The sequence below is a fragment of the Perca flavescens genome, chromosome 21 (assembly GCF_004354835.1).
Source record: "Perca flavescens isolate YP-PL-M2 chromosome 21, PFLA_1.0, whole genome shotgun sequence".
In the NCBI taxonomy this organism is placed as follows: domain Eukaryota; kingdom Metazoa; phylum Chordata; class Actinopteri; order Perciformes; family Percidae; genus Perca; species Perca flavescens.
In genome coordinates, this window is record NC_041351.1 from 23,137,827 (window position 1) to 23,151,672 (window position 13,846).

The window sequence follows — 13,846 nt, forward strand, 5'->3', positions numbered from 1 at the left end:
TATTTACAGAGGTTTTGAGTTCACTGCTGAAAGTTTTGCTGCCTACCCAATTCAATAGAGTACTGAAGTGGTAAAAGTCCAGTTTATTTTGTGCATTCACCGTATCAGGTGGCTTGCTATTGTAGCTTTTCCAAAAGATAAGTAACTGTGATATAAAATATCTGGTTATGTGATAAAAAAAATGTATTAAAAAAAAATAAGACAAAGGCTAACATCCGATCACAGAGCTTAAAATTCTTCAGAGTTACCCGGGGCACTTTGCTTCTTCTCCATAGGAACAGCTGCCAAGGCTTATGGGTATTGGTGTATTTAGAGCCAACCGTACCAAACGGATCGCAAAAAAACGTGATTTTTGAACAAAAAGTTCAAATGATTAAAACTGATGACCATAACCCAAAATAGTGAGAACTGTTCACAGCAAGGTCTGAGGATTATCCTGAATAACAAGATATCATTGGAAAGAGACATTGCAATCACATTTTCCATTAGTAATTTGTCATTTCTTTTGTGCCCCGCAAATGGATTTCCATTCACTTTCAAGACTCAGCAATTAAAATCTCAAAACCTCCGTTGAACCAGCATGGCTTAATACCAGTAGGGCTAAATGGAAATGCATGTTGGGTATTTATTTTTTTTTTGTTGAAATTTCAGTGAACTTACTATGACAAGAACGCCATCACACTTTCCCTTCAAATAAAAGCTGTACTAATCAAATCAGTTAACAGTACAGTGATTTTGTTGGGTGACTGGTTGTAGCACTACAGAAGAAGCAGTCTCCATCTAAAAGAGCACGAAACCTCCAAGATGGCTGCCAGAGAATGTGTCACAACATCTAATGGCGCTTACCCACTGCTAGTACCAGCTCTACTCGGCTCGACCGCAGTGCCCGTCCTCCTTTTTCCATTGCAGATTTTTAGTTCTGCGTTATGCGTGAGGCGAGCGTGGCTGCGAGAAAACTGACGTGACCTAACGCAACACACACACACACACACACACACACACACACAGAACGTCAAAGGTGTGTTGTTTTTTATTCTCGGCATGTGGCCGTTTGCCACAGCCAGAAGACAAATTTTGTTTCAAAAGAAGCGGGAGCTAGCAAAAAAAACAAAAAAAAAACACCGCTGGCTGAACTATTTAAAAATGGCGGGTTTCATCAGGACACCCCCATCAGTCGCTAGCAACGATGACGCAGTGATTAGAATGATTCTCTCCGACCAATCGGTAGTCTGCGGGTTCTCACATCACCTTTTGGTATCGCCTCAGCTCGCTTGGAAACCTGACGGAGGTGATGCTGAAAAAAAGTACCCTTTAGCTAGTACCAGGGACTTTTTTTCATAATGGAAAACCAAAAAAGGCGAGTAGAGTCGAGGCGAGTCGAGCAGGTACCATGTAATGGAAAAGCGCCATAAAAGTCCTCTAACCTGCTTCCTGCATGATGCCCTTGCTGCTGAAACTAACCGGGGCAGAGTGACTGTTCAGAAGAGACAACAAAGTGCTTAAACACTTACATCACTTTGCTGTGTGTGTGTCTTTCTTTTCTATTCCTTTTTTTAAAAGCAGACTCCGCATCAAACCTCAGATTGGATGCTCACCTCCCACCAGCCCGCCACCCCTTTCTTTTTTCTTTCTAGCCTCGGGATAAGAACGCTGCATCGGCGCTGCCAAAACTCTCCCTCTCTCAGTCTCTGTTCTTTTTTTCTGGCTGGAAGATAAAGACGAAGCGAAGGAGGGAGGGGTGGAGGTGGTGGTTGGATGAGGGCCCGGCACAGCCAGAATTGTTGAAACACAGCTGCCCACCGTGGGGCCCAAGCCTGTGATGGGGATTTGAGTGGAGTCTGCTGGCTGGTCTAATGGTTATACCTGTGGTTGTAGAAGTTTGATTCTCCTATATAATCTTTTAACTGACTGTACTGTATACGTTGCATACATTTAATGTACTAGCCGCCTATAGATGTCCAGGACTGCCAATATTAAATTGAAGTCATTCAATCAAATAGAAATTTAACTACAATTTATTCACTTATATATTTAATTTTTAAGTTCAGGATACACATTATATTAACAAATTTGAAAATGAAAAGCATCATAATTTTTAAAAAGGGAAAAAGTAACTTTGCATTTATTAGCTTACACTGTGGAGCATGAATTGTAGTACTAGTTTCTCATGGAGGTGCCATGAGATTGACTTTTGGTTTTCGGTGAAATATCTCAACAACTACTGGATGGTTCACAGACTTATGACCTTCATCAGCCTCAGCTATTCCTTTGGTTGTATTGCTAATTAGCAAAAGTAAGCATGCTGACACGATGTAATGAATGGTGAATAGGGTAAACTGTTAACCCAATACACATCTGAATGTTACATTGTGAGCATACAAGCATGCTGATTTTATGTGCCTAAGTATAGACTCACAGACCTGGTAGCGTAGCTGTAGACTCTTGTTCCATTTCACTTTTATTGAAAAATAAGCTATATTAAGGACATAATAAAAGTTTGTATTTAAAAGTCTAGTTTGGGATTTAATTTTCAAGTTCAGGATTTCCATCTTGGCAGTAATCACCTATTCTTAAAGATGAAAATGAAAGCAGTTTTTTTAGTGCTTACAGACAGACAATTTAGTTGCAATTTGATGGAATGATTTTATTTAAATATTGGCACCCATGGACTTCCATACTGGTATTGTTATGGATGTCATTAATGATGCTAGTTTAAGGTTAGCTACTAAAGCGCAGGTTTCTGATACAATTCGGAGCTGACGAATGCGGCCGTGGTAGGATACAATTTTGGTGGACACACACACGCACACACACACACACACACACACACATTCACACAACTACCCTTTTTCCTCCTATCAACATCCACCGCTGTCTTCCATTTACACCCTGTGTAAAGCGATGTAATTGAGATCCCCCTGTGTGCTGCTGGTGTCTATTATTGTCTGGCTATCAGCAGCGGGCCTGGTCTGGCCTATCTCCTGCTCCCGCCACCATGCCCAAATTGGGGTGGCAGAGTGTAAACACGCTACCCAAACAACCGGGCTATTTCGGGACAAGGGATTTCCCTTGAGTCCATTCCCAGCCCTCCACCTCCACTCCTTGCTCCAAAGCGATCATCTCCACCTTTCCTTTCTCCCGTGAAACCTCCAACACGTCCTTCTCCTCGCTGATCTCCTCAAACCAACAGTACATTCAACACATTCAACACCAACATACCGTAAATAACCAAAAATGTCCTCCCCTATATTAGTAGTATTAAAATTTAAAAATTCTTCTTTTACCACTCTTATTAAATCCAGGCTCCTCCTGAGATGCCTTAATCTAGAAATAAATAAGAGTATGTCTGCCTGTGAAGAAGTCGTATAAGATGTACTAGAGAGGGAAGGGGTAAAAAATAAATAAAAAGGGACTGAAGGAAAGACACTGAGGAGATGATGCAGAAAGATGAGTGAGAGAAAACAGCAACAGAGGGAAAGAAAAGGAAATTTGGCCGATCCAAATTGGATACTAAGCCTTCTGTAGTGTTAGTCCTGCAGGTATGAATTGAATTGAATTGAATTGAAAAACTTTATTAATCCCGATAGGGAAACTAGTTTGCCACCAACCATACAGCAATCGAACACAATACACAACTAACAGACAAATAAATAAATAAATAATTCTGGATTAGTAGACTAATAGACCCTAATAAAGAGACACAATTTCACAATACATGAATGTAGAGCACCGAGGCATTACCAATCGCTCACTGAAAGGTATAGGGGAATCACCTGCTTGCATTGACTTCTATTGGGAAAGTTAAGCTATTCCTGTAAGGAATGTGTGCGTAACACAAAACTTGGATATCTCCATTGCTGCAAGAATGGGGCTTTGAAAAGATAATGGCGTTTGAGATGTTGTTTCACTTTTACACCAATATATTTGTTGAGCTTCAATTGCTCCTTGCATGTTAAGCAGTTTTTTATGCAGTGGCCCTGCCAGGAAAGTGTGAAAAGGGGTAAGAAAGTAGCATCATTTTACAAATCCTGGTCGAAACACAGAAAGGAAAGCAATTGTTGAGGCAGAGGAACGCGATTTGTTTGGAGATAATCTGTCTTGTGTGTTTTAGCACATTTTTTCATAAAAGTTAACGTCTAAAACAAACTTTTAAAGCGCCTGGGATGAGCGCAAATCTTTTGATCAAGCTGAAACATTTTTGAGCAGATGCATCTTCTCGACCTCAGTTTGTGCCTCTAAAATGTACCTCACGTTATGTCTCAAAACACATAGGGCCCTATTTTAACAATCTAAGCGCACAGCGTGAAGCGCCTGGCGCAGGTGCGTTTAGGGCGTGTCCAAATCTACTTTTGCTAGTTTGATGGCGGAAAAAAGTGTCTGTGCGCCGGGGGCATGGTTCAAAAGGGTTGTACTTAGTGTCTTCATTAATTCATAGGTGTGTTTTGGGCATAACATGCAATAAACCAATCAGAGTGGCATCTCCCATTCCCTTTAAAAGCCAGGCGCATTTGGACCTTATGATTATGATGGCAAATTTGCACCGTGATATTTGTATTTGTAATCTTTTGCATGTTTGTGTGCTGCTGCGCGTCCCCTTATGTTTGTAACAAGCATAGTGTGCGCGTTCTGGCACATTTTACTAATGCGCTGTTAAAATAACAATGAAATATTGACTTTAGACCAGGTTTTTGTTGGTCACTGGCGCGATCACTGTCCGCTACCTCAAGATAGCAATACGCCCAGAATGCACCTGAACACACCTCCCTGTAAGACCAACACGCCCATGGCGCATTAGCTATTTAAACGACATGGGCGCTGGACGGGAAATTGACAATTGTGTCGGTCTTAAACTAGCAAAGACACTTGCGTAGTGCTTGGTGTCTGGCTTTGCGCTGCGGGTGCAAGATAGGGCCCATAGCCCTTTGCTTTGTTAGACTAGTTACTTTATTAGGCCTTAGCATGGAGAACAAAAGCGCCCAATCTATGAACACATGGATGATGATGATTGTAGTTCTCAGTGGGTAAACTGGTGAACCTAACAAGTCCTCCAAACTCAACGGCGATATGGGGCGTTTATTATTACCCTTGAATAAGAGTGTTTAATGAAATTAGCGCCCCGGGCCGTGGCAGGAAACACGACCTAAACCAGAGAACGTAACCGTTGCATTTTTAAACACGTCATTGACGTTGAGAAACGGTCTCAGTTTGGTTAGCTTTAGGCACAAAATCAACTTATGTTCAGGCATCAACACTAATTAGTTATGTTTAGAAAAGGATTGTGATTTGGGTTCAAATAAGATGCTACTTCACTACCACTTAGGCACGTGACGCAGAACGTGACGTAGCTCTATGTGTTCCATGTAGTAAAAAAAAAAAAAAAAAAAAAGAACATTCATTTTATTTTCAAAGAGGGCTCAAACCCTGGTCTCCTGGGTGGAATGGGTCTTTTTTCTTCCATCCAGCATCACAACCGCTGTTATACTTCGTCACCTTACTTACTGCTTTGCTCCCATCGTAGTCTCGCATTGCCAGACCTTCCTCCACAGCGCCGCGGAGGAGGGTCTGGCTACTCCACACAGCATTCCCGGATGGGGGAGGAACATGCTCTGGTTTATTGGCATTTCTTAAAACCAATCACAATCGTCACCGGCGGCGGACGGAGCAACGGTGCCTCTGCAAAAATAGCCTCGGGAAGGAACTTGTTTTGGTTAGTTTGAGTCATGCAAGAGAAAACTCCGATTGGACAGATAGTCTAGCTAGCTGTCTGGATTTACCCTGCAGAGATCTGAGGAGCAGTTAACCGTAGTCTCACGGCAGTTCGTGTAAATGTCAACGTTATTCTTAATCTATTGATACGTGTTCACGGAGACGTTTTTCCCGTTTTTTACGTGTAAATGTCACGTTATTTTTCTCGTGTTCACGGAGACGTTTTTCTCATTTTTTACGTGTAAATGTCACGTTATTTTCTCGGGGAAAGGACGTTGAGAGGGACGCGCCACAAAAAGTTTAGGAAAAACCTTACGGGGAAAGGGCGCTTTAAATGCCGGGAGATGCGCCACAGTAACACGCGGGACAAAATGCCAAACAAAGCACCACACGTGGGACGCGATCCCCGCTCGCCAGGGTGAAAGTCCTGTGTTGTTTGACCCATCCACCATCCCGACCAACCTCCGGTTTTCAGCTTTTTATATTACTCCCTACCATTTTCGTGCTGTGGCCTCAAAATATGCTTCCCATTGAAATACATTACTTCCCATTTTCGTGTTGTCCGCCACGTAAAAAACGTCTCCGTGAACACGTATCAATAGATTACAATAACATCACATTTACACAAACTGCCATGAGACCGGGCTGGTACAGTAGTCCTCATAATTCGTCCGGAGTTTAGAACGCCAACACAAAGGAAGCAGAAGGTGACGGACACCCGGCCCGAAAATGAGGGACATCCGGCGGAATTTCCGGTGCCACCTGAACAATCCCGGAAACGAAACGTGGTCGATATAGACTACTCCCGTCATAACTACTGCGGCCACTATAAACGTCAATATAAGTCGTGATTGCTGCTTAAACAAACTTGGCTTGTCTGGGTTATCTACAAACTGGGTGGATTCCTCAAAGCCAGCTGTTGTGTCTGTGTGCCTCAGAAAGGAGTGATGAGGATCAGGTTGTCCCGTCGCTCTTCACCGGGGCCAATCAGGTTTGGTCCTCATGCATATACTACAAGGTCCTCACAACAAAGCCCCTGGCCTAGCTTTGATTATCCTGTGAGTACACACACACACACACACACTTTGCCACACTGTCCGGAAGCTACTGCAGCTGTACACGCCCGTAAATGACCACTACGCAGAAGGAACCAAAGCCAAGACCAAAAACACCACTGCTCTCCTCTCTTTCTCACCTGAAGAAGAGAGGGAGGGAAAGGAGATGAGGTTGAGCACCCACAATGCTTAGCGCTGATGCTCCACTTGGGGAGCATCAGCAGCATCTATCAGCACCTATCACAGATGTCCTTTCTGAGTGATTGTGCGTGGGTTGATGAGCCCTGCAGGAGACGAGCTCCTGCAGTGGTTAAAACTGATTTTTATTGTATTTTGGAATTTATTTTTTGGATGATGTCATTTTTGTGGCCGTGGGCTGAGCGCTTGCTTTAGCGGTATGTCTGTGTGAACATGTGTCTGCGGTTTTAATCTTCAGCCAAGCTTTTTTTTTAAGATGACAAATTTGAATCAGGTTTCCAGTAGCTTTCGATGTGCGTACACAGTGCCAGAATTGCTTAGTTCCTTAGTTGTTAGAAAACTATTTGAACATCTACTGGCTTCACCTCTGTGAGTTAACTCTGAAAGCTTTCAAGTTTATTTAATTTGTATAGCACGTTAAAAGCAAGGGTTAGGTTTTGCACCGAAGTGCTTCACAAAGACAAAAAACATATGCACACCAGAATAAAACACGCATAGATGCATATATACATAAATGTGGTGGACCTATAAGAAGGTTTAAATAGAACTAGAAATTGAAACCCATTAAATACATGTTACAACAGGAAATACAGGAAAAACAGGATACAATTGAAAGCCAGATAATAAAAAAAAAAAAGTGATTCGAAGCAGGGTTCACTTCATAATGTTCTAAAGCAGCGCTTCTCAAAGTCTGGACCAAGGTCCGCATTTGGACCAAACAACAAGTCAGGCCAGACGCGGCCCATACCACGTGTTAGGATTACAATACCTTATGAAGTGTAATGTTTTCTAGTTTTAAAAAGGTCCCATGGCGTGAAAATTTCCCTTTATGAGGTTTTTTAATATTAATATGAGTTCCCCCAGCCTGCCTATGGTCCCCCAGTGGCTAGAAATGGCAATAGGTTCAAACTGAGAACTGGGTATCCTGCTCTGCCTTTAGAGAAAATGAATCAGATGGACCAATCTGGAATCTTCCCTTTATGATGTCATCAGGGGAAAGGTTACCTCCCCTTTCTCCGCTTTGCCTGCCCAGAGAATGTGGCCCGCCCATGAGAGAGAGAGAGACATCATGGTTTGCAAACAAGCGAAGCATGGCAGTTGGTCAAGGCCACACCCCCACCCTCTCTCCTCCTCAATAGCATTTAAAGCTACAGACACAGAAATGGCACATCCTAAGGATAGCTCATTGTGGGACTGGCTCTAGTGGCTGTAATTCTGCACCAAGGCTGAATTTTGGGAAAGAGACTTCAGATACAGTATTAGGGGACCACCAAGGTCTATATAAAATCATCCAAAAAGCAGCATGCCATGGGACCTTTAAAGTAGATTTTCTATTGATCAATACATTGGTAGAATATACAGTAGTGGTGTAACAGACCTTTAGTTGATCTCCCCCCTATAACATGACAAATAGTTATCATCATGATAATTTTTTGTTATTAGTGAGAAAGTAGGCTACCGAGAAAAGGTACAGAAAAATGGAGTACTCAACTTAAATTTTAGGTTGCTTTAAAGTTATAAGTAAGTTGATTATTTGGTTTTGTTATCGCCAATCGTTCCAGACCGCTGACCAAAAAAACTATTTAGATGCAGACTTTGAGTAATACGTTTGAGAAGCCCTGTTCTAAAGGTTGAATGAGATACATACATTTTCTAACAGTCGCTCCATTCACTTTGATGCCGTGGGAGTAGATAGATAAGATAGGGGCTCCAGAGGAAAAGAGGATTGGCTCAATGTATGAAACACATTTATGATACCAATTGAAACAGATGAGAGAGGCCTTGTTTGGAGTTTTCACAGAATGGAATGTAGAATATTCAGACTTAGTTAATTTAGAGCATACTAATAACAGCATGGTAAAATGAAGCTAACAAGGAGTGACAGACACATTTACAGAAAAGGCCCTTTTAATTTTTCATACATTGTTATTTAAAGTGGCTATATGTAATTTTTCAGTTTGTATTGATTCTAGCGGCCACTTTGGACAAACGTGGTAGGTCTGCTCCCTCTTAGTCAATTAGTCGACTAATCGGTCGTTTTGGTCTAAGTCAACTTAGATTTCTTTAGTCGATTAGCCATGTTTTATGCTTTTTTCATGCTGAATGACTTATTTCCAAGAAATATACGAGCACATCTCTGGTAAACCCAAGAATTAAAGTGGCGCTTTTGCATGACTCTTTGCGGAGAAACTCAGATTTACAGATCTGTCGATTAAATCAACTAATCGATTAGTCGATACAATTGAATGACTAAAACTAAGAATTTCTTCAATCGAGCACAGCCCTAAAACATGGTAGTGTTTTTACCATGCTTGCTGTCGTAAAGGTCTTTACGGTGCTGTATTGCCCACTGTAGATTACTGAGTTAGCTTTACGGAGAGGTCATATAGTCGCCATGAATATTTTGCTCAGACATTTATTTACAATAAGAGAATAAGTCACAGATGCATCGCTGCATTTCAAGTGTTGCGTACTTAGCCTACTTTGGATGTATTGTGAGCTAAAGAAAAACAGTAGGCCAACACAAACACGGAATAAAAGGAATAAAACATCCGCGCTAAATGGAAGGGTCACGTAATTTAATGTCTGCTACTGACGTACAACCACATCACGCATTTTAAACTAATTTAATGAATGAAATTGACATATTACATACTTGAGGGCTAATTCAGGGATGTTCTTGAATCATTTAGAATCCCGTAATTGTCCCCATCTGTTGAAAGCCCAACCGCAGGTTTTGCCCGTCATCTTTCACTTTCCCTTTTAGCTTTTAGTTGTTCTTCGTTCAATTTACTTTTTTCTGTGATGGCCCTGCTCCAGTATGAGCCATAACTACAACAGACCACTTCTAAAATAAAAATAAAAATACAATTAGGCCTACATAAAGAAATCTCCTGCTTCCTTTTACCTGACTGGATACTCACTAACGCAGGCTTTTCCGGTGTTACAATAAAATCTGCGACCCATCAGAATGTGTGCTTTGTAGCGGCGACTACCTGCCGAAAATTTTGTGACTTAGCGGGAAAAATCAGTGAATCAGTCTGTGGCACACAAAGATTGGCTTGAACTAGAAGAAAAGAAGAAGAAAAATAAAAGTGCTGCCTCAAAGATAGCCATACCCACATTAAACGAAAACAATATGCAGCATATCCACACCCACTGTGTCTTTCTCTCACACTCATGGGAAGTATCACGAACGCAATTTAATGGTTTATGAGGAGGTGCATGGTGATTAGGTCATCAGGCTTCTCTGCACACAGTTTATTCACTTTGCTACCACAGAGGTCTGACTCACTGGGTCGGCATTCTATTAATCCCGCGTCCACCTGGCACCCGTCGCACATATTAATGGAGTCTGCAGGCTCTGGCGGAGTGCAACAAATACAAGCAGCAACTCTGAGGTTCGCCGCAGTAGGTTTGTAGGTGGAAGGCAGCGTGAAGCAGAGGCTTGAATAGAGTAATTAAGAGCTTGAGAAAAGCCTGTGAAACATAGCAGGGAGTTGGGGGGTTAGAACACTCTCTGGAATGTGATGATCGGTCACATGACAAGTGTAGCTGTCTTTACAGTTCAATTTAGCCCAAAAAAACGTTGACTGTGAGCCGGGTACGGGGCACCGTGAGGTTTACGGTCATTTCAGCGGCCGTTGCAGTTAAGTTTAGCCGACAAATAGGTGACTGTCCTGCGGCGAGTTTAGGCACCGAACCGACTAGTTAAGATTATAAAGATTGTGGTTTGGGTTAAAACACTGGTCCCCTTAGGTAGTACACCCAGGGCACGAACACCCGTTTCCTGGGTGAAAGTCTTGTGTCTTAACTTCTTCCGGGACATAAACTCCACTCCCCCGCTTGACAGCCCTGTGTTTTAGGACCCAAACATCCACCCAAGCTCCTTCCAATCCCTACACGGATCTAGATTATATTTTATACAGTGGCGGTCAATGTGGTATGGTGGATCCAGTAAGAAATACGTGGAATGAATTGCAATGCATTACTTTTGGTAGCCATGTGTACGAATGGTTCATGAGAACAGCCTAGACACTGATAGAGAACAAAAACAAGGCATAAACGGTGCTGCTGTTCTGACTACTGATTTAAGGATGGCCTTACGCCACACTAAGGTGTGCGTTGTGTTTGTGTGTAAGTGTGAAAATCGTACACCTACGTAGTAACCACACTGAAGCTCTTTTGTAGCCGTTTACAGGTCACGGCAAGTAAAATGAATTGCCAATAGCGGCCAATGTGTTTTTGCTCAACAACAATAAACCTGCCAGGTTCTCTGTGAAAAGTAAAGTGTTGCATTTTACTGGTTGTGTTTCAGTGTGGTTTCTCTATGGACCTTCTCACTGTCCTTGCATGACAACACTCGGGTTAATTTTTCTTCACTGTCCCTCTGTACCCTTTGACCATTGGGATAAGGGAGACTACACCATCACCAGCCTGCTTTCAAGAGCGAGGTTGCCTCTAGTGACCGATCCCAGGTCAGATCTGGACTCAGAAACAGCTAAGCAGGGGGTCTGTTTTAGAGGCACCTTCAACCCAAGCGCTTTCTAATAACTATACTAGAACGTTTGGGTACTAGACCATCAATGGTCAAGTACCGAAACGTTGCTGCAAGTTAGACAGGGAGTGTGCGGGAGTGTCTTTTCAACTTTTGACCTACCCGTCCCCCTACGACGCACCTGTCTCATGTTGTAGATGTGCAACGCATTTTTTTTTGTTTTTTCTGTTCTGGAATTAACTCTACTAAGAAACAGAGATTCTCACGGGGGCCTTTCCTCTAACTCTTTGTGTGTTTTGGTCTGTCAAGGGTGATGCTTCCAAATCAGGTTCGGAGATCGACTCCTGTGCACGGAGTATGGAGGACGTTAACGGCAGCAAGAAGGATTTATCGGCCTCTGCAGGTGAAACTCATTGCATGGCTGCTTGATGACGCTACGAGCGGAAAAACAAAGGATTGAACTCAACCCTCAGTGATTCTTCAAAGCCCCTATAACAACACTTGGCAAAACGTGTACCATCTGTGTTTGCACAGTTAACTGCTGGCATTTTCCCACCCTAATCTTTGTTAAATCTCCTGCAGATTGCACACTGTGTTGTCTTTCTTACAAACTGCATGTAAAAGTATGTTGTACAGCCGCAAATTAGGCCGAAGACATCTAAACTACACCCTGTGGAAACATCCCCCACCTGTTCTATGTCTGTGGTCTCCCGCTCTCAGCCTTTTCCCCCATTGGTTTCCGACCACACGTGCCTGCGCAGAGTCAAACCAGTATGGCTGCCTCATCCATTATTCCTCATATATCCTCCACATACCCTCTAACGGCTGTTCGTGCAGACCGAAAAGCCCGATAGCAGCACTACTGTATGGAGTGTAACTCCCAGACGTACCGTATCGCCTCCGCTTGCTCCGTATGAAACTGCTTACATAGCTGGAAGAGCCTAATATACATCTTCTCGGCCTCGGATATAGGTTGGAAGACGGAGGAATTAGCGCTATTAAAGTTGCATTGCCCTCCGCATGTCATGTATTTTTGTTGCTGCCAAACATAATATTCTCTCCCACGCATCCCATAACATTAATGCCTTGCTGAAATATTCATGTTGCTCAATAACAGTGAGGCATCCATTTTTAAGTATGCTGTGCTGCTTTACTGAAGGTATACCCCTTTGGCTCTCCACCCCATGTACCACCTTTTCCTGCTCTTCCTCACTCGATGGTGTTTTAAGCCCCCAACGTCTCCTTCCAGGCAGCGCTGCGACTGTTGACTTCAAGGCACCTAACCCTAACATTAACCTTAGCCATAACCCTAACCATAACCATTGCCTAATCCTAGTGCCTTCCAGGCAGCGCTGCTTTGAAGGAGACCTTGGGGGCTTAAAACACAGATAAACCTCTTCATCCTGGAAGAGGTTTATCTAAGAGGTGTTTCGTTCCTTTTCGTACCACACTGTGTGCTCTGGTCCGATTCAGTCGATGAGCCGGTGGAACGAACCGAAATGCAACGACACAAGTCACGTGACAACATTCACATCGTTGGCCAGATGTGTCTTTGGACGCATTTCCTGAACCGCTCTTCGATTAGTCATAATTAAAATGCGGGACAATTCTAATGGAACACTCCAGAGTTCGTTTGAAAGCACGCTGCTTGTTTGGTCCGCTTTTGGTGCGCATTCGAGTGTGGTTATTGTATTCTCACACCTTCCTAAACGAACGGCACCAAGGGGGAAAAGGAACTCTAGTGCGATTAAAACTAACTCAAGGAGGCAGGTGTGAGAGCCCCCTTAACGCTCGTGTCCTTTGCTCGTACCCACTCCTGAACCATTATATGTGACTTTTATTCATTCATTCTTTCCTTTAATAGTAGTGCCTGTAAATGGTCATGTGGACCTGAAGACCAGCCTGACTCCACCTCTAATTACCCACACGGCTGCCACCCCCATGCCCGTACCCAAGTTGCCCGTCGGAGGCGACCCCCTCCTGGGCTACGAGTCCCATCGAGGCAGCAACGTCTCCATGGACCCAGCCTGCTACGACAAATCACCGGTTCGTCCATTTATTTATTTAGTGGATAAGGGCCAGGGATTTCCCCCAGGCCTCCTCTGAGTGTCTCTCTGAATTCATTTGGATGTGTCTTGCTGATGTGTGTTGGTCATAATGATTGATGATGATTAATGTGGCGAGCCGGTCCGACACCCTACTTACCGCTGCCACTGCCACGCTCTATTTGACAAACTGACGATGGGGATAAAGACCTGAGAAAACAAGCCCAGATCTCTACATCTGCTCCTGTCTGCCTGTCAGCATAAATCTCTATTCTATTCAGCTCCCGCCAAGCCGAGTCAACCCAATTCAGCTTATTTGCATGAAAGACCATCGCCAGAGTTCT

At 43.3% G+C, this 13,846-nt stretch overlaps 1 protein-coding gene across 1 annotated transcript in view; it reads left to right on the forward strand.

The window, feature by feature from the left end:
• cacna1g (calcium channel, voltage-dependent, T type, alpha 1G subunit) overlaps positions 1-13,846 on the forward strand; it is a 370,250-nt gene that overhangs the window by 247,556 nt on the left and 108,848 nt on the right. The window contains exons 15-16 of the mRNA XM_028567497.1: positions 11,767-11,860; positions 13,325-13,503. Coding sequence (XP_028423298.1) covers positions 11,767-11,860; positions 13,325-13,503 — 273 coding nt within the window. The remainder of the gene's footprint in view (positions 1-11,766; positions 11,861-13,324; positions 13,504-13,846) is intronic.